The 25,405-nt window shown below is 39.6% G+C and overlaps 1 protein-coding gene across 5 annotated transcripts in view; it reads right to left on the bottom strand.

Moving 5' to 3' along the window:
• EVC2 (EvC ciliary complex subunit 2) overlaps positions 1-25,405 on the bottom strand; it is a 72,656-nt gene that overhangs the window by 22,563 nt on the left and 24,688 nt on the right. For 4 of the 5 annotated variants that reach the window (XM_069856325.1, XM_069856321.1, XM_069856322.1 and 1 more), the window contains 6 exons: positions 15,107-15,431; positions 13,071-13,310; positions 11,320-11,495; positions 5,154-5,313; positions 3,432-3,889; positions 230-434 (listed from right to left, as the gene is read on the bottom strand). In XM_069856325.1, the coding sequence (XP_069712426.1) occupies positions 230-434; positions 3,432-3,889; positions 5,154-5,313; positions 11,320-11,495; positions 13,071-13,310; positions 15,107-15,431 (1,564 nt within the window). The remainder of the gene's footprint in view (positions 1-229; positions 435-3,431; positions 3,890-5,153; positions 5,314-11,319; positions 11,496-13,070; positions 13,311-15,106; positions 15,432-25,405) is intronic. The other variant, XM_069856323.1, reaches the window with a different exon arrangement.

The raw sequence follows: 25,405 nt of genomic DNA on the forward strand, positions 1-25,405 counted from the left end.
ACATGTAAGCAGCAGAAATATGCAGACGTGTGGGGAAAAAATACTTATGCAACCACTACCTCAACAATTATCTTTAAGGTCCACTGATCCACACAGACAGGAAAGGCAAGTATCGCTGTCATACCTATGGAGAAGCTATGGACCCACACCTGCAGCTGAGGTAAACAACCTGCAGATACACTCATGAACTCCCCACACATCCTCAATACTAATCCCACGTCATTCCCACCTGTTTACTGGTCATTGCTAAATTCTGATCAATTTTCAGTAGTTCTGTCTCCCTGCGCTCCATCTCAAAATCCTGAAGCAAGGTTCTTGCTCTTATCTTCGGCCAAGCCAAGCTGCTGTCCACCTGAGAGAAGCAGCAATGCAGCTCTTGCCACATTCTAAGCATCTCCTCTTCTGACAGCGAGAGAGGTGAACTCAGAAGCTGCCTGTTAAAAAAATGAAAGCCATTTGTTATTCAGTGATATAGACAACTTTACATAAAAGGGAAGAGGCTTGCACACAAACACCTCATATGACAATCATCATTTTTTGTCTTATTCATGTATCAGTTAATGATTTCACACATAGAGCTAAGCTGCTCAGCAAGTTCAAAATATCCTTGAGGATACTTTAAATTCTGCATACAGAACTTCCTAGACTGTAAAACTTTATTTTCAAGGACAAACAGCTTTTGAATATATAAATAAATATTTTTAGCACATTTCCTATGCACAGAATCCTACCACCTCTTCAGACTCTAGAAACCTGAACTTAGGGCTGAAATTGAGATAAAAGCTTCCCATAAAGCCTCCCTGTGCTGTTTCCCAGCACTTAGCAGTCACAGCTACCAACAGACACCAAAAAAAACCAACCCCAAAAAAACCCCAACCAAACCCCAAGTATCTCTATATAAACTCATTTATGTCATCCCTCCCTCATCACCAAGTCACAGGGGTTCTAGCTGTTCTTTGTAAAAAAACTTTTAGTAGTGTGAACAATAGTGAATATATTTTAGCAGTAATGTGTATCACCGAAAATTCCCATTTTGTATAAGGAAGGTTCTCAACACCAAAGTCTGGGGAACCGATCTTCAGGTCGACCTGAAGTTGACTTAAAGCATGCTGAAGTCACATCTTCCAGTTGTGACTAACCTCAGACTACAGTCATCATCTTATCTTGTGACTAAAATATTGCCTTAAGAGTATTTAAAAAACAACAGCAGAATTTTTTGTTTGGAAATTTCCTCTATTTTCCAAAAAATGTGTTTGTATTTAAGGCACAAACAGTATATTTAAAAAAATAAGTTTTCTTAAAAAAAATACATATCATACTGTATGTTTCTTTAGGACTGATGCTTTTATTCAGTATATCACAGGCCTATACCACTGTCATTATTTCACAAAAATATTTGCATTTAGAAATCCTTATTTTTGTTTACTGATTCAGCTATGTATAGCTAAACCCTAAATTAAAACATTTTCTATGCATAAAGATTTTCCCATCAAAAAATTACTTCCTTTAATGCAATATTTCTTCAAGAGAGCATTTACAGTATACTTAATCATTTCCCATGTTGTCTTAGACTTTTAGAAAAAAATCCATACTATTATAAATATACAAATATCTAGACAGAGACATAAAAGAAAACACAGCAAATCAGTTTTGTCATATCAATGTTTAAAAAGGACTTTAAGCATTAACGATCTTCATAAGTATTTTGGACTAACTCGTAGCCTCTTTCATAAGTAACAAAAATGAAAAGCTATCATTCAAAATAATTATTTGTGAAACCTAGATAGCGGATGTGAACATAAGCATGAGAGCTGGCATCTGTCTTCGAAATATCAAAACTGACAGACAGTGGAATGACGGTTTTTAAGGGGCTTTTCATACAACATGCAAATGCTGTGGTTGTTTGCATATTCTTTCCAGTGTTTTACTGGAAAAGACTCAAATGGCTTACTGTTGCTGTAAATAAAGACAGCGTCTAACAAATACAGCAGGTGACACTGCAGGCTGAAACACAATTATGGAATCATAAGTTAGAAATAGGAAAGATCTGCTGGGTCACACAATCTACTCCCCTGCTCATGCAGTTCTGCTCTCAGCAACATAAATAAGAGATAATAGGATAAGTTAGAAAATACATTAAAACAGCTCATAGAAAAGTATTTAAAATACTGAATAAAAGTACAAAACACGTAAAATTAGAACAAAAACAAGACACAAATGGATTTTTTCTTCAACAAGGCAAACATAACTGGCAAGGTTTCTTTTTATATTCTTGTTATATGGTTTTACACTGTGCAGCAGGCAAACTTATAAAGATGCTGCCTGCACAAAAGCGCCTGTGCAAATCTGTTTTGCTTTAAAGAAGAGGCATAAAGGAGAAACCTTTATTAACGCTTGCCCCCCTTCCCTTGCTCCCCCTTCTCTGTTCAATCTCTCGCATGGTACACTTGCTCCAGGGTTGCTTCCCCTATAGCTGTGATTTTTACAGCAGATTATTTTTTCATGTTCGCATGTCTCTAACAATGTCTGTTATTAAACAGACACTGCATAGGAAATGAAGTACTGTAAATCTTCAGTTGTAAAACAACTAGTCATAAAAGTACTTCAAAGCTAAGAAGAAAGCCTAACGCAGGGTGCAAATCTCTCAGGGACCCTGCTGCCCAGTCTGTGAGGCACCACACAACTCTTGGCTGCAGCCATGGTCTTTCCCTGCACAAGGTCTCCCAATGGTGGGAAGGTTACCACCCACCTTCCCACCTCGCCAGGGTCATGTTGTAGCAGGCAGCAACAGCCACAAGGTGCAACCATGGCCTGCAAACCTCCCTGCAATGTCTCCCATGCCACAACGTCTCTTCCAACCTGGTTATTCTATGATTCTATGATTCTACTCTCCAGCTCGGGGCTCACTGCTAGGGGTACTTTGTCCACAGGTTGTATCAGCCAAGCCTGATGCATGCAGCCCATGAGCTGGAGAGGCAGGTTACCACGCTGTGTATTTATGGAATATGTGGAAATACTGTGGCAGAGCTTAAAATGCATCTGATGATTAAGGCTTGACTCATGGACGGAAGGAATATATTGAAATTGGACATGGGGCTAATCGGGCCTCACAAAGTACTTGACATTTCCAAAGTGGGGACCTCTGAGAGCAGACAGATAATAACAATGAAAGATGTGCATGTGAAACCTGCCACAGAGTGAACGGTGGTATCAAAATACCACTTCACATCTTTGGTTTCAAAATCACTGTTTCCCAGGATTTTCACTGCAGGGCTCATCTGTTGGCACTGCAGGGGCTGAGCACTTGCGAAAATTCAGTTCCCAAGTGCCCGACAGAGAAATGATCATTAGGAATCGGACCCAGACAGGTGTGAAAACTCCTAGTTCATCTCTATTTGCAATAATAGCTAAGAGTGCAGAGAGATACTTACATGAATACTGATTGTTCCCAGCTCCTTAATTTTTTTTGTTCCAAAATGCTCGTTTCCAGTTCTTGGCTTAGCTTCTGCCTGGTGAGCTGAAGCAGCTCTTCAGCAGCCATGCTCTTGTCACGCTCCTCCCTTTCAAGCTGTTCATGTTTAACGGCCATCTCTTTCTTATGCTCCTCCACAGCTTCTAGGAGGAACATCTTTGGCACACTGAGCTTGACCAATTCTTGCACAAATACTCCACACTGAATACATTTAAGCTCTTCAACAGCTTTCTCTGTCACACTAAACAGAAGCTCTTTCAGGTCTTCACTGGCCTCATTGTCAAGCTTTTCAGTAAGTTCTTCAAATTCAGAGATGTGATCACTCAGTTGATTTCTCCAGCGGCTCAGGTAGTGAGTGATCTCCTTAGTAGTTTTGAAGGGGTCTCCAAGTGAGAGCAGCTCCTTCTGATACTCTTTCTGCTGATTTATTTGCCAAAGGAGGAACAAGGTTAAGAGACAGAACATCCCAAATTCTAGCTGTTTAAGTATACATTTCACAGCAACACAAAATGTCATACTTTTGTTTCTCAGTGTTCTCAAAACTGCTTTTCAGTGTCCAGAGACTTAACTAGCCCTCAACACGATGGTTTTTTGCGCATCTAGCAGGCCTGTGATAAATGAGATTATTGTCAGATAGAAAGGCTAACACAGTCCTGTGATAATTTCGATTGTTGCTAGATAGAACAGCTAGCACTTAATTGCACGATCTTGTGGTTTCACAATTTCAGCTGGCTGAACTGTAACAATCTGACAGCATTTCAGAAGTGAATGTGGATCAAATACCAAGGAGGAAGAGGAATAAAAGAAAGATGGGGGGAGGGGGTTGGAAAGTTGGGGTTTTAAATTTTATTTTCCTCACCTTACAGCATGCAGTACTTTCATTAGAAAACTAAACCAAAGCTACCTATGCTGAAAATAAATACAATAAATAGAGTTCCCATCATTATACGTGCTGTCTTTCCTTGCACTGATATCTGCTAAAGAGCAGTAAACGCTGAAACACATATCCTGCAAAATGTTAAAATCAATCTCACCTAACTTTGGTCATCTAAAGAAATATCTCCTAATCCACCATAGTTTTTTTTCCTACATCCTTTAGACAGAGAAAGACAGGGACCTCTGAATAACAGCTTCCTTCCATTTATTTTAAATCATCTGCAAGTCATCTTCTATTAAGAGATGATTTGGAGCTCTCCGAGTTAGACTTGACTTTCAGATGGCTAAGGTGAGGTGATATGAATCCCACCACAAGCAATCAGAGCTACAGCAGCATTTAAATAATTTCAATTTGTAGCTGAACTTTAAGTGTGCTGGAGAATTATCCAAGTTACATGTAACCAGGAAACCCACAGAAAACGATGACTGTCACATATCTGTATCATTCCCCTTACCAGCCCCAGTATACAGTTGGCTTTTGCCTGTCTGTACATCCTCTCAGACAGGTTAAACTAAGCAGAGGGCTTCACAAGTTTTATTGCTTTCTTGCAGGTTTTTCTAGAAGAACAGCTATTAATTACTGCATAATTAATACAGCACACAGCTGAAAACAACAGATCCTTATTCTCACCCATGCTTCTGGCACTGTTGACCTTTGTCCTAAGAATTACACTTTATTTTTCAATTAATTTCATTTTGAATTCATTATAAGCCCTGTGAAAATACATATACTGAAAATAATTACCTTTTGCAGCATTTCCCCCCTTCGCTTGGTAATGAGTTTTTGGCGAAGCTTTCGCTTTTCTTGTTTTAAATCATGATCAAATTTCTGTTTAACAGAATTAACTTCAGACTCAGCTCGGTCCAGCAGCACTCCCAAATGACTTTCAGGTAGATGGCCTGCTCTGCAATAACAGTGTTTGAAGCCCATTATCCCAAATTCTTAAGAGCAAAAGGATATTTGAGGCAATTAGCACCATGATAAGACTCAACAAAACAGACACACAGAATGATCTTTGTGCCTTTAGCAGTGATACCCTATGGATCAAACAAGAAACCGCGTAACAGAAAAATAATCTCAGAAATGAGGGTAGAATTGAGGCAGTCTGTGAAGGTACAGTGAAGGTGTATGGAGGAAGGAAGGCAGGAAAGGAGGAAGGAAGGAAAGACAGACAAATACAAACCCAATTACATATCAGTTAGAATGTAAGCAATATTCAATTGAGACATTTTTAACCTTATATATTACTCATTTAATACCCCTGGAATGCAATTCTAGATATCTTTTATAAATCCTTCTCATCATTAGAAACAATTTTCTTTTTAAAGATGTAATTTAATCAAGTAAAAACAATTCAAAATTATTTCAAAGATACAAAGCAATCATACCAATGAAAACTTTTTTGCCTCAGTCTTCACTGCCCCTCCTGTGTCAATGGACAACAAGATGGAGATCAGGGAAGTAAAGCCCCTCCCACTGTAGGGGATCATCAGGCTCATGATCACCTGAGGAACCTGAATAAATATAAGTCTATAGGACCTAATGAGATGCATCCCAGAGTCCTGAGGGAATTGGCAGATGTGATTGCCAAGCCACTCTCCATGATATTCGAAAAGTCATAGCAGTCAGGGCGAGCCCCTGGAGACTGGAAGAAGGGCAACATCATGCCCATTTTAAAAAAAGGGTAGGAAGGACAACCCTGGGAACTACTGACCTGCTAGCCTCACCTCTGTGCCTGGGAAGATCATGGAACAGATCCTCCTAGAAGCTATGCTAGAACACATGGAGGACAGAGAGTTGATTCTAGACAGCTGAACAACCTAGTGGCTTTCTATAATGGGGTGACCACATCAGTGGACATAGGAAAAGCAATGGATGTAATCTATCTGGACTTCTGTAAAGTCTTTGACACTGTCCCCCACAACGTCTTTCTGTCTAGATGGAAGACATAGGGATTTGATGGGTGGACTGCTCAGTGGATAAAAAGTTGGTTGGATGGTTGTATTCAGAGAGTAACGATCAATGGCTCAATGTCCAGATGGAGATTCGAGACAAGTGGCATCCCTCAGGGACCAGTGATGTTTAATATCTTCATCAATGACATAGACAGCAAGATTGAGTGCATTCTCAGCAAGTTTGTAGATGACACCAAGCTCAGTGGTGCAGTTGTCATGCCAGAAGGATAGAATATCACCTTGAGGGATCTGGACAAGCTGGAGAAGTGGGCCTGTGTGGATTTAATGAGTTTCAACAAGGCCAAATGCAAGGTCCTACATCTGGGTCAGGGCAATCCACGGTTTCAGTTCAGGATAGGGAACAATGTGATAGATACCAGCTCTTAGAAGAAAGACTTGGTGGCACTGATTGATGAGAATCTCAACATGAGCAAGCACTGCGTACTCACAGCCCAGAAAGCCAACCATATCCAGGGCTGCATCAGAAGATGTGTCGCCAGCAGGGTAAGGGAGGTGATTCTCCCCCTCTACTCTGCTCTCATGAGACCCCCACCTAGAGTCCCGTGCCCAGTTCTGGAAACCCCCAACATAAGAAGGATATGCAGCTGCTGAAGAGGCTCAGAGGTGGGCCATGAAGATGATCAAAGGGATGGAGCACCTCCCATATAAAGACAGGCTGAGAGAGTTGGGGTTGTTCAGCTTGGAGAAAAGGCGGCTACAGGGAGACCTTATAGCAACCTTCCAATATCTGAAGAGGGTGTACAAGAAAACTGGGGAGGGACTTTTTACAAAGGCATGTAGTGACAGGTTGAAGGGGAATGGCTTCTGGAACAGGTTGCCTGTTCCAGAATGGCTTCTGGAACAGGAATGGAACTGGAACAGGTTGCCCAGGGAAGTTGTGGATGCCTCCTCTCAGGAAGTGTTCAGGGTCAGACTGGATGGGGCTAAGAGCAACCTGATTGAGTGGATGGTGCCCCTGTCCATGGCAAGGCAGTTGGAACTAGATGATCTTTGAGGTCCCTTCTAACTCAAACCATTCTAGGACTCTATGAAAAATTTATATTCAGATTTCATTTTCATCTACATAATCAGAAAAATTATAAAGATTTCAAACTAATAGTAAAATACAATAATCTCACAGAGCAAATTCTCAATCTTAACAACACAGTGCTTTCAAATGGAAGTTTTGAGACTAGAGTCTACCTCCAGTTGCTACATCATTTCATTTCAAAGAGTAAGCAAGAACCCAACTCTGCCTGCAACAGTTAGAAAAACGTCCCTCTCCACAAACTCAAATTGAATTTTAAAATCACTGTAAATTCCCCAAAACTTCCTCAGACAACAGAAGAATAAAAGAATATCTTAATTCATCCAGATCAGGATATCAGACATTTGTGAGTTATAATTTCCAATGTTCCAATGTGATAGGTGGGCCAATTCATAAACCAGAGTATCAGCTAAACGTTGCAAGCCCTCCTTCAGAAAGGACAGTCTCGTTCTTGTTTACTAGGATTTGCTAATACTCCAAGAGTTTAATTCTAAATACAAACATCAAAATACTAGCTAAGAGAAATAAACCAGAAGATTAATGGTTTAGTTTGTTTGCAGTCACGGCACTGTAACTGTGGTGGTCAGATTTCACAATTCACACCTCTCCATCTACTGCTAAAGCACCCACAACTATCTGAACAAGCCTCAAATCATCATCTCCTATATAAGAAAGACACTAGATAGAAACTCTGTTCTGCTTTATCACAGAGTTATGTCAACAAGAGAACATCTTCTCTTCCAAAGCTCTTCTATGCCTGTCTATTGTAGATCTCTAATCTCCTGTGAAGAGAATTAAAACACCTCTCAGTACCTTGGGATGAATCCAACCAAGCATCATTCTTGGATTTTTCGGCCAAGTCATTTTTGCCTTGGAAACAATCAAAGATCAGCGTTATGTTAAAAAACAACCAACAAAAAACCAACAGCACCAAGTTTCCTACTCATATTTGCTAAGCCTCTTGGCCCCCTTTTCGATAAAACACAAGGTATTGTATTTTTTACGGTTAGGAAGTGAGGCAGATAATAACCAAGTTATTTTTAACACCTTCAAGCTGTCTTGAACTGATGAAATAAACCTAGGCTTGCCACGTCCAATTAAAATCCCTGTCCAGAGCAGTGAAAAGGGGCTGTAATAGAGAAACACAGATACGCTGGAACTATGCAGCAAGTGAATTTTTAATAAAAGCTCTGCAACACAGAACGACCAGACCATGATACACACCTACCTAGTGTTAGAATGGAAGAAAAAAAAACTGGGGGGGGGAGGGAGGGGGGAGGGCAGGGGAGTGTTTCTATTATTTCAGTTGCAAATTTATTTAGAAATCCAGTATCTCCATAGCTCAAACTCTAGGTGATGCAGTACTGTAAAACCTATTTATTTATTTGGAATGTACTTATTTAGAATCTCAGATAACAAAAATAACCAACAAAACACCTACCGCAACCAAAGCCTGTGGGAGTTCACGTGGCAACTTATATTAAGCAATATTAAGGCAATTCCTAGAAGGCTCAAATCACAGCAAGAGACCTTCATTTCTGGTTTTGTACAAATACAGTATAAGAACAATTCCAGTATTAGAATAAAAGATGTTCTGTTCAAAAAGGACTCCAAACGGAAGCACAAAATAAAAGGAGAGGAGAAACATAATGAGACAGTATAGACTGTATGAGAAAACTGCTTGGTCTTGACATACCAGACAGCTAATGTCTTTGAACAAGGAGAATTTTAATGAAGGAGAGTACTGCAATAACAACAAGGATGTTTACAAGAGATTCTTCCCCAGGTGCAGTGAAGTGTCATGAAAGGAGCAGAGATAAAGTGTGTGTCCAACAGCAGAAGCATGCTCAACTCAACTTCTCTGTTCTGAACAAAAGCAAACAAAATAACAGGCATCAAACAACGAGTGGAACAAATTTTTCCAGCTCGAGAAGTTCCAGTTACTCATTGCAATGATTTGAGCCACAGATACAGTGGTCATACACATGAGAGTTTCTCATGAAGGCTTTCCACATAAAACCACAAAACCTGGGGAAACATCTCAGAACATTTCCTATAATCTGATTCCAATGAAGGCAACTCTGTGAAAGGTGTATCTGAATGGTATTTCCTATGCCAGGAGATATATTTTTCTTTGAGACACAATGTTGCAGATTTCAGCAAAATAGGCAAAATGTGCAAGCATACTAGAAGCAGCTTTCTAATCAATGCATCTTGAGATTAAATTTAGGATGATTCCAGTGAGGCAGCACACAGGACAATTAAAAAGAAGAGCAAGGAAAGGTTACAAATATCAGGTAAATTGCTATTGTATCAACAGATACAAACTCGGGTAGCTTTTAACAGACTTCCTGCTTCCTAATATTAAATTATTTTTAACTTAAGTTAACATCATGAAAGAGAAAACACAATGTAAATACTGATATATCTCTATAGTGCTGTCTACTGCTGTTGATGCCAAAAAGCTGGTACTACATCACCTATTTCATACTTGTTCTATTAATACATGCTCCACATCCTGCCAATGACTGACATCAATACAGATGTCTAAAATATACAAATAAAGCTGGACACAGAATCAACAGCAGCAGTGCTAGGTTGTTTTATCATAAAATAGTTTGGGTTGGAAGGGACTTTCAAACGTCACCTAGTTCCAACCCCCCTGAAATGAGTAGGGACACCTTCCACTAGACCAGGTTGGTAAGAGCCTCATGCAACCTGACCTTGAATGTTTCCAGGGATTGAGCATCAATCACCTCTCTGGACAACCGGTTCCAGTGCCTCACCACCCTCACTGTAAAAAAATTCTTCCTTATACCTCATCTGAATCTATCCTCTTTTAGTTTAGAACTATTATCTCTTGTCCCATAGCAACAGGCCCTTCTAAAAACTCTGTCCCAATCTTTCTTATAAGGCCCCCTTCAGGTTCTGGAAAGCCACTATAAGGTCTCACTGGAGCCTTCTCTTTTCTCCAGGATGAAGAACGCCAACTCTCTCAGCCTTTCCTCATAGGAGAGGTGTTCCATGCCTCTGATCATTTTTGTGTCCTCCCTCTGGACCCATCTCAATAAGTCTATGTCTTTCTTGTGCTGAGGGCTCCAGAGCTGGATGCAGTAATTGGGTGGAATCTCACCAGTACAGAGTAGAGGGGCAGAGTCGCCTCCCCCAACCTGCTGACCTTGCCTCTTTTGATGCGGCCCAGGATGTGGCTGGCTTTCTGAGCTGTGACTGCACATTGCTGAGTCATGTCCAGCTTCTCATCCACTAGTCAGGTCCTACCCCTCAGGGCTTCTCTCAATCCATTCACCTCTCAGTCTGTATTGATAGCAGGGGCTGACCTGACGCATGTGCAGAACCTTGAGCTTGGCGTTGTTGAACCTCGAGCTTGGCCTTGTTGAACCTCATGAGGTTCACACAGGCCCACTTCTCAAGTTTGTCCAGGTCCCTCTGCATGGCATCCGATCCCTCGGGTCTGTCAACCGCACCACACAGCTTGATGCCTTCTACAAACTTGCTGAGGGTGCACTCAATCCCACTGTCTACGCCACTGAAGATATTAAGTGGTACTGGTCCCTGTATGGACCTTGTAAAAACACCATGTTTCACCAATCTCCATTGGAGCGTTCAGCTGTTGATCACTACCCTGTGGATGCAATCATCCACAATTCCTCATCCACCAGCAATTCATGCTGTACAAAGCAAATGGAGATAATAACACCTCACCTTCATGTATGCTGGATAGCAACAAAGCCATTATCTACAAAGTGTTTTCTTAGAATTAACTTAAAACATAAAATTAATGAACTTTTTCTGCTAGGTAACCCAGATAAAAAGACTTGAAGACTATTCTATTGTCATTGAGATAATGTAGTCAAATGTCTGCCAAAAAAACAATTGAGACGTTTACCTCTCCATCTTATAAATAAGACTTGATAGCTGGATCGCTGCTGCATTTATAAGAGCGAAGGCTTGAGAATCCCTTAACTGTACCTTACTTATAAGATAATTTCTGTAAGCAAATCTTCTTTTCAGATGATATTCCTTGCTAGCTTGCAAAAAATCCATTAGCTCTTCAATGTCTCCCTGTAGGATAGAATGTGAACAAATATATTTAATTAGATGTAACACTAATTTCAGCTAGCACCCCTGGGTATCAGACCAGATTTGTTTATTAACAAGGCAAAGTTAAAAAACTCTTAGAAGTGAAAACAAACAAGTTTATATCAACTTAACTCTAATGTTCACATCAAATTATTACTGTTATTTCAACAAAACTAAATAAATATTGTGGTATTCAGGCCAAAAGCTCAGCACATTATTGTGTGTACTCTCCTGAATACTCAGTACACCTCCCAAGAGCCCTGCTTTACCAGCTCATTTGATAAAGTACTCACAATTAAATATACATACAACTCTCCCAGTTTTAGTAGAACTGTTCCTGCTCAAAGCTATCCATAGGTTGAAAAGTCTTCTTGAACTGTGACCTGAAGACAGCATGTTTTCATTAACAGGACAAAGTGCCATCAAGTCCTTCTTTCTTTCTTTTATTTTTTTTTCCTTCACTATGTATTGTACAATGAAATAAATGGTAACATTATCATGGGTGTCTATGTTGACTTTGAAGAAAAACGTAAGTCTTCTACACGTGTCCTATACAGCGTGAAAAAAAGCCAAGTCCACTGTACACAGACTGGCTCAGAAGCTCCGTCTTCCAACAGTGCTAAATGGTGAGGGTTTAGGTACCTACAAGTGGTCTGCTAGAGAACAGGAGCAGACACAGGATTCTGCTAGCATCAGACACCCAAGATAAGGCTTGAGACTTAGATGACCCATGTCTAAGCAGCCAAAACATCATCAAAACTTCTTACACTTGCCCTGTCTTTTGCTGGCTGCTCAATTGTCTTTTGAACAAGTGCTTGCTGCACCTGAATCTGACAGTGGCTCACTTTTCCGTACTGAGGTCTGACAGTACTGTGGGCCTTAATGTTTTGACATTTTTCCTGATGTTGCTTTAAAACCTCCAGTCCCTCCACCTCTAGGACTGCAACAATCATTCTTCTTCAAGCAGCAGCCAGAACAATTCCCAGATTTTTTGGAATCCAGAACACTAACTGTCCACACAAGTAGAGTAAAAAAACACCTGAAGAAACAGCTCAAGCTACTCTGTTGCAAGGGTAATGTAATTGCAACCAAAACTGCAGTCCTGAATATACTTTTCATCAGCATCCTCAACCACATAAGCCACTGACAATTAGGCTCTCAAAGTACACACCCATAGTACTTCAGACACACTGCAATTTAAATAATCTACATATTTGGACTGTGGGGCTCAGTACATCTTCTGAAGACAAGCTTTAAGCATTTGGGTATTTTGGAAATTACCTGTGAAAACAAAAGACAGCACTATGTACATAATGCTGTGCCAAATAGATCTAACTCACTATTGTAGAAAAAGGCTGTGTATATGCATCAATATAGAGTAACGCAGATGCCTAGATATGCATAGTGATGGTGTTACACTTTGAAAAATTATTCCTATGACAATTAGTTATAAATTTTTTTAGAGTTCTATGAGCGCATATATTTCCTGAAACATTTCTCAAAAGTTACTGTGGGTATTCTGTCATAAGCTCAGGAATGGAGTTATCATCCTATTACCTGTATTTTAGAGTAATCTTCCACCAATGTTTTAGCTGCTTCCAACTTCAGTTCTCCCTTGAAAGTTGCATTTATTATCTGTGTAAAAAAGATATTATGGAGCTCCTTTCTCTGAGTAACAGCCAACTGTCTATAAGCTTTTGCAAAATATTCCTCCTGCTTTACCAGGAGGAATCTCTTCAGATGATCCTGCTCCAGTCTGTGAAGTCTATCCAGAAGACTTCTGTATTCCACAGCATGCTGCAGAGAAGAGCGAAATAAAGAAACCTGAATGAATTTTCAGTATTCAATGTATATTAAAGTATCAGTGCTACTAGCTCATTTGTATTTTACACATACTTCACTGTCATTTCAGGTTTGAATGGTGTACACTTGCCACGGTTTTTATCTGTTTGCAATGACAGGGGTTGTACAGCCATCAGTCTCTAATCCAGATAAGCCTTCAGGATGTTCATATCCTATAGATATTTGAAAGCTCCTTAGAGTCACAATTTAAAATTCACCTGGAAGCATTGAAGAAATTCAGCTGGCTCACTCAGCCTTGTGCCATTAGCTTTCTCCATACAACAGCCTGATAAACCAAAGTTCTTCCTGAGAGCCTCAACATACTGTAGTACTTTTGATGGCTCATGCTCAGCAAAAAAAAAAAATTCTTTTGTCAAACCTCAATCGTGAATTGTCAGGAGAGTCCTTAACAATTATAGGTATGTGATATGCAAACAGAAGGCAAAAAAAAAACCTTAGGTAACGTCCAGAAAAAGAGCATACACAAACCAGGAGTGTACTGGTCTAAGGGATTATAAGTATAACTTTTCTCTCTATAATCAAACTGAAACAGACAGCTGCAAACTCAGCAGTATCACATTCAATACCCATACATCCAATTGTGCTCCAGAAACAAAGCCCTGCTAGTAAAGAGCTGCACTATTTATTCCCAGCAAGTCACCCTCTTAATACAAGTTTTAACATTAGACAACCATGAAACATTAACTTAGGTATTTTAGCTCTGTCTAAAATACCGATTGCTATGCTTGCCTTCACACGATTTGGAGGAAATTTGCCTTTGGTTGCACTTAATAATCTCATTTTCTTCAAAATAAGAATATAAATTTTGGAAACTTCTAAAATATATTGTAAGCTTTAAGATGCAGAGTGTTCCTTCTGCTCTGAATGTGCAAAGTACTTTACACTGTGTCTGACTGGAGTTCTTACGAAGTGCTGCAGCAAGATATAGTGAATAAAAATGCACCAGCTTGCACCAGTGTGACTACGAAAAAAAAATCAGTAATGACAACTTTCTGTTTTCAGATGTGTCAGATACACCAGAAAATTAATTCACCTCAAGAGAGGTAAACATAGTTTCTTAATAACAGCTACCTCAATTATCACATCCACATTTTTGAACATATTTAAAATGTACAGCTTTGCTCTTAGAATCATGGAATGGTTTGGGTTGGAAGGGACCATTAAACATTGCCTACTCCAATCCATCTGCAATAAGCAGGGACATCTTCGACCAGATCAGGTTGCTCAGAGACCCATCCAACCTGACCTTGAATGTTTCCAGGGATGGGCCATCCACCACCTATCTGGGCAACCTGTGCCAGTGTTTCACCACCCTCATTGTGAAAAACTTATTCCTTATATCTCATCTAAACCCACCCTCTTTCACTTTAAACCCATTACTGTTTGTCCTGTAACAACAAGCCTGGCTAAAAAGTCTGCCCCCCCCTTTCTTATAGCTCCTATTAAGCACTGAAAGGTTGCAACAAGGTCTCCCTGGAGCCTTCTCTTCTCCAGGCTGAAAAACCCCAACTCTCCCAACCTTTCTCATAGGAAAGGTGTTCCAGCCCTCTGATCATCTTCATGGACTGCCTCTGGACCTGCTCCAGAAGGTCCATGTCTTTCTTGTGCTGAGGACTCCAGAGCTCTTTACTCTTCTAAGGGGACAGCTCTACCACTGTAGCCCAATAGAGAAATCATTGATAAAGAAACCACATATAATGCAAAATATCTTTATTTTATACCAGAGTTACCTTTTCATTCATTTTCTTCATTAATTCTTCAGCCTCTTCACTTGCATTCCTCGCTTTTTGGTGTTGAGCCTCCATTTTCTTCCTAGTTTCCAGATTACATTCAGCTGTTAAAGCTACCATCTTCCTTTCATACTCCTCTTGAATCTCTTTCTCCATTGCAAGAAACTGCTTTTTCAATGCTGAACTCATCCTCTTCTCCACATGAGGGAAGAGGTTGTGACTTAACACCATGTTCTTCACCATTGTAGCAATCACTTCTTTATATACCTGCATTCGATACGTCTCTAGATCAGCATCTGCCCGTTTCAGGCTGGCAACCTCCAAGCTGAAAAAGGCAATTGGGACTGTTTGAAATCACAGATTACAGGAAATTTCTATCAGAAAAAAAGGATATCTAGATTCATTCAATACTGGGTAACTGAATGGCAGTCAGGGAAATGCATGAATATCACAGCATGAGTTTACTAACCATGACAGTAATCCTCCATTAAAAAGCAAGGAGAGACAACTTTTAGTACAGCAGCTATATGGCCATTCTTGCATTTCCATTTTGGATAGTAAAATGAAAAAGCTTTACTTTAGAACTCAAAACAGTCCCCAAGTTTAAAAAGCAAACAATAAACTCCCACAAAAAAAAAAAAATCTGTTGGGAAGCAGTTGAAGCGAGTATCTAAATAGACTATAAATTCACTGACTTTGGAAAACAGTTCTAAATTGACCCATCTTCACTATCACATCACTGCTTCATGTTCTGCACTGGTGTATTCCCTTCTCTGCAGGGAAGAATGGAGAATGTTTTGATTACATGCTGATACAAATAAATTAAAATAGCCAGTATCTTTCTCTCATGAATATTAATAGAGTTCTAGAAAAGAGATTAAAATCAGAGATAAATGCAAGATTTTTTACGAAACACAATAAAGGTCATCTTGTAGATGAATACATTCTCATTTGTGTTTAATTGAACTGGAATTGTAATTATTCTCAATTCATATAGTACGTAATGACTACAAATTCTATAGCTTTGCACTCAATTTAGGATTGGAGAATTAGTTGGATTTTGCCCTTGCATGTAAATTTACATGAACACATAGGACTGTATGCTTCTCTGCGCAGATTAAGTGTAGAAGAATTTCTTTGTGACCTACAAAATACATTTTTAAGAGCTTATTGTCCATTCTTTTTTCAGTTTAGCTAAATTACTAGTTTGATCTGTTCCATAGTCAAATCTTAGAATATATTTTAAACCTATAGCAAAAGCCTTGGCAAGATTTGCAAAATAGAACGATGCTACAATCACAATGGTATATATCAGTGCATGCAAATCTATAAATACTTCACCTTTCTGTCAAACAAACTTTCCTTATGTAAGCAAATAAAACTAAAATATAACTAGTGATATTACCACTAACCCTCTGTTAAATACAAGGGATGTATTTTTCCATTTAGAAATACAATAGGATGGAATTAAGTTGTTTCCTTATCATGACTCAAACACTTTAAGTATTCAATTGACATTAGCTGAAGCTATGATAACCAATCACAAAGAAGCAGAGACTTTTTCTGTTGCAGTCCCTCAAACCCCCCCAAAATGCACTGCCAATGTTCATACTCGCTGATCTGCTCCAGGGTCAGCTGCAAAACTTCCTCCATTTTCCACCTCCTCATCCCATTCTGGAGCAAGAATCACTGCACAATAAGTGTTGCAGTTTTGTGCAAAAGCACTTAAAAAGAAGGATCCAAAAAATGGGAGCTTCATGCTATAACATTTCCCTAATGACTATCAAGCAGTGGTAGGAAGCTTTTCTTCACAGATGCAGCAATTCATTATCAGCCTGCAAAATCCAAGCCAACAGATTTAAGCTTCTGTTTTAATTTCTGCTTCAGGTCCAGTAGCTCCGATTTAATTTAAGCATATCTGTCTTTTGTAAGGAACACCTCACCTTGGTTTTTAAGTTTCTCCTAACAGAGAACTAGAAAACACTTTAATTAATTGTTTCACTTGCTAATTCCCTTAGGACCTAAAAATGGTCCCCTTATCCTCGGCTTGAATTTGATTAGTTTCAACTCCCAACTCTATTTGTTTGCTGGAATAACAAGTTCTTCAGTAATTAATTTTCTATTCACCATGCACGTACTGATAGATAGTGGTCACAGCACCTACTAATCTTTTCTTACTGAGATGTGAAAGACTGAATTCCTTGTCTCTCTCTCCAGAAAGCAACACTTCATAGCTTCACTGTGTTGATATACAGCTCATAACATACCATTTACTTCTTACCACAAATGCAAGATTTTTCCAGCACGCTTTGAAGCCGTTCCTCATCCACCTCCTTACTAGTTACTTTTCCAGTCTTCAGCAGCAGAGAATCCAAGAATGACAGCCAAAACTAAACACCATCACATTTCCTGTTATCTTTCCTTGAATCTTCCCCAAGCATTTCTTCTATTTACTTGCAATTCATTACAGACTAGACATGATTTCATTTTGAGCAAGATTCCCATATTCGTTCTCACCCACAAAGAGAACTAGGGTACCCGTTTAACTCTGCTTCTGCTCCTCATGATCATGATGCCAAATGCAGGAAGAGCAACAGGTGTAGCTGACCTGATGCTCACATGTCAGCAAGCAAGTGATGAGGCTGTTAAGATCTCAGGTGTATGTAATCTGCAACTCTCCCCCTCCATTTTCCTGACAGCACACCTGTGAAGAAGGCAATTAGGCAGAAGAAGCACATGAACTATTCCACTAACCCAAGGGTAACAGCATGGAGAAAAACTAATCATAAGCCACAGCTCTCCCAGGTCACATCCTGGAAGACAGTGACCAGACCATTACCTTTTTTCAGTGGCCGCTGAAGAAAGGTTGTGTCTGTAAAAATTTGAAATCTACCTTCCACATGATGTGTTTCTTGTCTGCCTTCTCTGCACAGCAGCCAGTGGGAGTGAGACAAGTTCATCACATACACCAGAAACCTTGCTTCAAGTTCTTACTCCAAATAAGATGTTGAGGGCAACCTTAACAAGCTGCATCTATATAGTCTTGGAGTCATAGAGGCCAACAGTCAGTACAAAGCAGGAATTCTGTACATATAATAAACCAAGTGCTTTCAGACATAGGTCCATCAGAAGAACAATGCCTACAATCAGACAGATTCAATGTGCAAAGTTTTGTAACATCTGAGGAAAAAAAAATCCTAATCTGACACTCTGTGCCTCCTCAAACCAAGGTAGGTTCAATAAGTTGCTTTAAATGCTCTGTGCTCTGCTTATTACAGCCATTCATGTTTAAAAGGTCTCATACATCTTCCTGAGCATATTCAACGTAATAGAAACATGAAAGCCAATGAAGTACGGGTAGCAGATGGCAACCTATTGATGAAAAAGATCAATGCTTCTGTTGGACAAAGAATGCAGAGAAAGGATAAGGACAATACAGAAAGCAGGTGGTACAAAAGTATGGGGGCAGGAAAGCAAACAGACACATAGAAAATGAAACTGCAAACAGCAAGTGTAAAGATTTTTCACTCACTTGCAGAGGAAGAGGATTTAAAGATCTGTCAGAGAAGATCTGGGAGGGAAGAATCCCAGACACAAGCCACAGAGAAGCAGAGAGAGTGCCTGAACATCTGACGTCCTCCAGAGATCTAATAGAAGAATACAGGAAAGCAGCTAGAGTCAGGAAAGAAACAAGTACAGTTAATTTTAAAAAACCCAAACACACACGCAAGACACCACATCACAGAAAAAGGATACCTCTCATTTACTGCAAAATAATTGTGTCTTTTAGTCTTATTATTCAAATTAGAGGCCTGTAGGGGTAATTTTTGATCAGGAGAGTCAATAGCTGCTGAAATTAACAGTCTTAAAATGAACTAATGGCTTTCTGACACGTTTTTAAAATGAATTCAGAGACAAGAAGGAAGATAAGAAACTACCATGACACAACCTTCTGAAGTCTAAAGGGAAGAGAAACATCAGATAAACTCCTCTTTGGTGACAGTTTCTCAACAGAAAAACTTGGCTTTGGAAGAATCATCTCTCATCTGCAAATAGTAGCCAATCAGTAGCATACATATCACAACAGCATGCAGAGGAGACCAGAGCCCTGTGGTAACAGTTTCTTCAAAACCACCCCTTTGTGACACACAACGCTAATGAAAAGCATGTAATTTTGGTACATTTGTGGATGGTTTGTCTCCATCATCCCAGACGCCCTGCTGCAGCAGTGACTAGGAGCACCATGGCACAGCAACTGCACCAAGTCCTGCTGGAGTGAGGAATGCAGCTGGGGAAGGACAGACAGACACACAATTGCCCCATGCCCAGTGGCAGCCACTGCAAACACCTGAGGCACAGCGGCATGGCTCCTGCACCCAGGGGCACGGTGCCAATGGGAAAGCTGCAGCAAGGAGAGGAAAAGGAGGACAACAAAGAAGCATTGTGGTCTGTGTTGCCTTATGACACTTCAGAGGAGTGAAGATGGATAGAGGGTCGGACAGGGAGAATCATAAGGCCAAGATGTGAAACAGTATCTGCCAGCGCTGGCTTTAGTAACAGCAAGTGAATAAAGCTAATTCAAGTATAATGAGCATCAAAGGTCTTCAGTTGCAGAAGTGGGTTGTTTCCTAAATCGTCTACTTAATGAGGGGTTAGTAATAAAACATCAATAGCTGGTCTGTGTTTTGTTTTCTTTCTTGTTTTTGTTTTGTTTGTTCTGTGTACAGTGCCAGAACTTCCTCCCTTTAGTTTCTCCCTTCTTTTTTCCCTCCTCTGCTTCCCACACTCTCCTGCTGGGTCCAGTCACAACAGAGACTGCAAAATCTTGAGGGCAGGGATTCATGCAGACTGCAGCACGACAATGTGCAAATCTTCACAGGAGACCAAAACTGTGCTGCAGTAGAAGCAGAAGTAATCTGAGTAGGGGCAGTTCATCCAATAGTGCTGGGACACAGTTAAGTGTAACCCCAGCATAGCTGAAACGCATGCCTACAGAGAATACAGGACATCTCATCAATACATAAATTTGCTAAGAAAGGCATGTGATGATTATCTGAGGATGCTTTGACATGGATGAGTCACAGGTTAAGTTTAGCTTTCCAGAGAAAGCCAAGAAGCTGACAAAACCAGAAATAGGATTCTTAGGGTACATAGCCAAAATATTTTAAAACCCCACAAAACTGAAGATGATAAATTGAGCTGAGACACCAGTGGCACTCCAGAAAAAAATGACTAATGAAAACCTGCCAATATTCTAAGCAATTTAGCAGCAGTTTCACTATCAAATTCCCTTAACTCTCCACAACAATATAAAGAGAGTAAAAGTATTTAAATTCTTAGTCTGTTTAAAAAACATTTGAAAAATAGTGCATTTAAGAGACTGACAACCTCTGCTTTGATTGCAGAAAGTATGAAAACAACCACTGAACCAGTGATCTCCAATAAATCAATTTAGAAAACACAGCAAGCTACAATACAGCTATTGCAACAGAGCTCAGATGATTTTATTTCAATGAAAAACTAATATGCAAAAAGAGCATAAAAAAGACCCAAATCTTGCTTCCAGTGAAGTCATCATCCATTTTATCACTGATTTTAAAAGCACCAACTTCAGCCTGGCTACTAAAAAAAATATAAATAAATATTCTGGCTTTATGCATTAATGCCTGAGGATTTTCCAGTTTTGCTCTGATCTACTCAGATTCTTCTGATCTACTCAGACAGGGTGAGTATTCATATGACAGAAACAGTATGAGATATCAATATACTTTCAAAATTTCATGAGATAAAGCATCCCTAACTGCACTGTTCTCAAAAGTAGACTGTTTTCTGGATGAGATAAATTGTTCTATGTGGAGAGCAGAAATTACCCATACAATTCTGAACACGACTTCTTCATAGTTACCCAACATCAAATAAAAGTGTCATTTCTTAGATGAAAAAAATATATGTATTAATTATTTTCAAATTACTTGTTTCCTCCAGTTCCTCTTTCTTATAGACTCCTATCACATATTAAACATTTGAATTTCTCTGATGGAGAAAATGTGTAGTTCACACATTTGTAAAGTTTATAACAGTATTCACAACACAGAACTACAAATGCATGATTTGGAGTCCACTGCATGTGTATTTACTGTATCTTATTGTTATATCCATACGATTATTATTTATTGTTGTATTCCTGCATTGTACACATTGTGAAAAATTCAGAATTTCTATAATTTTGATTACACCTTTTAGAAGTGATGAACTACAGAAATTTAGCACCTCATTTCTTTTTTTTATACTAGCAATGTAACTGTTTCTTACCATTTCTATGTAGGAATAGTCAGGCCTAGCTGCTGTGACAATGTGGTCTTTTATTTTTGCTTGCCACTTGAATTCAGGGTTAAAAAAAATACGTTTGCTCCTCAGCAAATTAAATTGAGATGTACTGCAAGAAATTTACATTTAGAAAGAAAAAGTGAACTTCTAATATGGCAGTAAATTGTTTTTGACTTTTCTGTCAAGGCTCCCTGGAGACAGATTGATCCTCTTCTCAAGTACATTGGCCTCAATGCCTTCTACCACCAGAAAAAAATCAGCTATACTGCATACATATTACCTAGTGATTTCCCAAAATAACTGGCAGTATGTATTGTGTGTCAGCGAGCAGGTTCAAGTTCAGCTAGAGTTTTGTCAAACTCAAGGAAGAATAGCTGTACAAAATGAAGATAAAAAAGAAACCTTGTAGTAGTGGAAAGCCATTCAAAGAAATTAAGTCGCCTTTAGCATATCTTTATTGTCTAAGACTGAGCATGGTCAAACTTCATCACACTGGGACACAATCCCAAATTTCTCAGCCCTTTTCATATTCTGTTCTAGACGTACAGAAAGAGAGACCTACGACATCTCGGAAAATGATCTTCTGCGGCACACATCAAATATTCAAGTCATAGTTTCTTCTTATCAGCATTCAGTGCCAAAGGGCCAATATTCAGGAATATACACAGTAAGGAACCTACTGAGAATAAAAGCTCAGCTACTTTGCTCCATAATTTACATCAAGGATATGACCTATTAAGACAAAACTCACAAAATGAGAATCTAAGAAACTTTCTTCTGAAATATTAAAAGTAAGTTTTGTTCTCTAGCTAATTCTCCTGACATCGCAAACTGTCTAAGCTCCAAAGATGTCCCTTTCCATAAATATTGAATACATGCTTCAAAACATATTTGCTAAACAGTTTGGCACTGTCACTTCATAAAAGAAATTAACTATTAACATGTGGCTGGACAAATGAACAAAGCACCAGAATGATTCCAACTATGTTTGCTATCACAGCACAATTTTAAAAGTATATATCAATTATGTTGGCAAGCTTATGCCATGTAGAGGAAATGACACATTGCTGTATCAAAACATGCAGGAAATGATCAAACTAGCATACAAGCAAGATGATGTTGGTTGATTGAAAATATCTGAAGCATCATAAGTTCTCCAACAAAAGCCCTTGAGCCCCAAGTAATAAAAACAAGGATTATGATGCTAAAATTAGAATTCCTATATAGAATCACAGAACCATTTAGGTTGGAAAAGACCTTTAAAACCATCAAGTCCAAACGTAAAACCATGTCCCCAAGTGCCACATCTGCTCTTCTTTTAAATGCCTCCACGGCTGGTGACTCAACCACTTCCCTGGGCAGCCTGTTCCAATGCTTGATAACCCTTTGAGTGCAGTAATATTTCCTAACAGCCAATATAGACCTCCCTTAGCACAACTTCAGGCCATTTCCTCTTGTCATATTACTTGTTGGTTGGGAGGAGAGACCAACACACAGTTTGCTACAACCTCCTTTCAGGTTGTTGTAGAAAGCAGTAAGGTCTCCCCTCAGCCTCCTTTTCTAGACTAAACAACTCCAGTTCACCTCATAAGACTTGTTCTCCAGACACTTCATCAGCTTTGCTGCCTTTCTCTGGTCACACACCAGCAGCTCAATGTCTTTCCTGTACTGAGAGGCCCAAAACTGCACACAGTATTCAAGGTGCAGCCTCATAAGTGCCAAGTACAGAGGCACAATCACTTCCCTGCACCTGCTGGCCACACCTTTTCTGATAAAAGCCTGGATGCTGTTGGCCTTCTTGGCCACCTGGGAACGCTTCTGGCTAATATTCAGCCAGCTGTCAACCAACACCCCCAGGTCCTTTTCCACCAGGCAGGTTTACAGCCACACTTCTCCAATCCTGTACCATTGGATGGGGTAGTTGTGATCCAGGTGCAGGACCCAGCACTTGGCCTCGTTGAACCAGACACAGCTGGCCTTTGCCCATCAAACCAGCCTGTCCAGATCCCTCTGTAGTGCCTTCATTCCCTCAAACAGATCAGCACGCCCGCACAGCTTGGTGTCACCTGCAAACTTACTGAGAGTGCACTCGATCCCATCATCCAGATCATCAATAAAGATACTAAACAGAACCAGCCTCAACGCTCAGCCCCGGGGAACGCTGCCTGTGACTGGCCATTGTCTGGATTTAGTTCCATTCACCACAATTCTCCGGGTGTGGACACTCAGCCAGTTTTTCTCCCAATGGTGAATATGCTCATCTAAACCTTGAGCAGTCTCAAAATACAAACCCTGAGCAAAAAAAGGGAACTCAGGGCAACTTGGTGTAGGATTTCACATTGCAGAGAACCTCACTCAGGCAGTAAACTGCACCAGCAATAAGAGAGGAGAGGAACAGTTATGTAGTATTTGAATGCACATATTCAATGACTGCCCATAAAAACATGGAAAGAATAGAAAAAAATACGGGAAGTGCTTGTGTGCATCACCTCCTAATAGTCCAAGAGTTGAAAGGTCTCCTTCAAAACAACAAGAAATAAGAAGAATCAGGATAATCTAAAAAGGGATGAGGAAGCATTCTTTGCTAACAGGTGGAGGTTGGTTTGAGCCCTTCATAGTAGTATCTATCACCCTTCCAATCCTCTTTTGCAGCAGGAACCACTGCAGCTCTAGATGTCTTTGTGGTCCATCTACTATCCTCATCCTGGAAGAGGGAAAAGATAACTCAGAAGGTGAAGGTTAGTGACTGTTCGCTAATGGGCATTATGCTCTCCTTCGAGGCAGAGAAAATAGAAACTGTGAGGGAAGAAGCAGGAGACACATTTGTGCTAACTGCATAAGAATATTAAAAAAATTTAGCCCCTGGATACATATCCAAACTAAGAAATGAACCCCTTTTTATGGATATAGAAGTAATGCAGTTATAAAAATAATCCTATCCAAATGTTTGGAAGAGTATTTACCTTTCTAATCCATAACATATCTGAAAATAGCCCAGCATTTTATTTCTTTTTCAAATCAGCTAGATATTCACTAACCCTGAAATAAATGAGTACTAAAGCAAGTTTAAAAAAAAAACGTTTGATCCTCTTCTTACTATTCACATAATGATTTTCAGGATAAGACTTCTCAAAACCTGAGTTGCTATATAGTTATAAAAGCAAGGACCAATGTGCAATTTACAGAGATAGGTAACCCAATTATCAAGGAAATTCAGGAAATAAAAATGCTGTTAGCTATCCTTTAAGAAAGAAAATTACTTCCATGGTCCTATAACTTGTCCTTTTCAGCTTCTGCGGATTTTATAGTTGCATAATACTGCCTGTAACCTGACTTGCTGAGAACTAATGGTAAGACTGAACGAACAAAATCTGCTCTGTCCTCATATCAGAACTTTTTATCAGATTCAGCTGGAGAACAGATGACCTTTAACAGTGGCATGTTTCTGTCAAACAGCCCTAACTGGCCTTTCAATAACATTGGAAGAGTTCCTCTGCTCTACCTAGTTGTCCCTACAATTGCAGCTATGCGGTATCTTTCTAGCAGCACTACAGTCACTCTTTAGGCTCTAATCCAGGTGTTTCCAAAATATGCTCCCACACAGCAATGCTGGCACCCAGTAGGGACACGCTTTCTTAGGACGAAAGCCACTCTTTTGAAAGCAGAATGTGTTCAGCAGTAGTTGAATACACTCTTTCAACATTTTCTCATATACAGAAGTTTCCCTTTACTTCATGAACCACAGAGAAACAAAACTATTATAGTTGTTAATTTGGATTGGAAAACTTGCACATCTAAAGCCTAGAAGGAACCGTGAGTTTTATAGGTAAAACAACATGAAATACAACAATTTTCAATTCCCACAGACAGCTATTTAATACAGTTAAGCAACCTAAGGTAGTATGGTAGATACTATGAAAAAAAATTAAGGGGATGTTAGTCAAAACATATTCAAAGGTTCAGTTGATAAAT

Source organism: Phaenicophaeus curvirostris, chromosome 4 (assembly GCF_032191515.1).
Source record: "Phaenicophaeus curvirostris isolate KB17595 chromosome 4, BPBGC_Pcur_1.0, whole genome shotgun sequence".
NCBI lineage: Eukaryota > Metazoa > Chordata > Aves > Cuculiformes > Cuculidae > Phaenicophaeus > Phaenicophaeus curvirostris.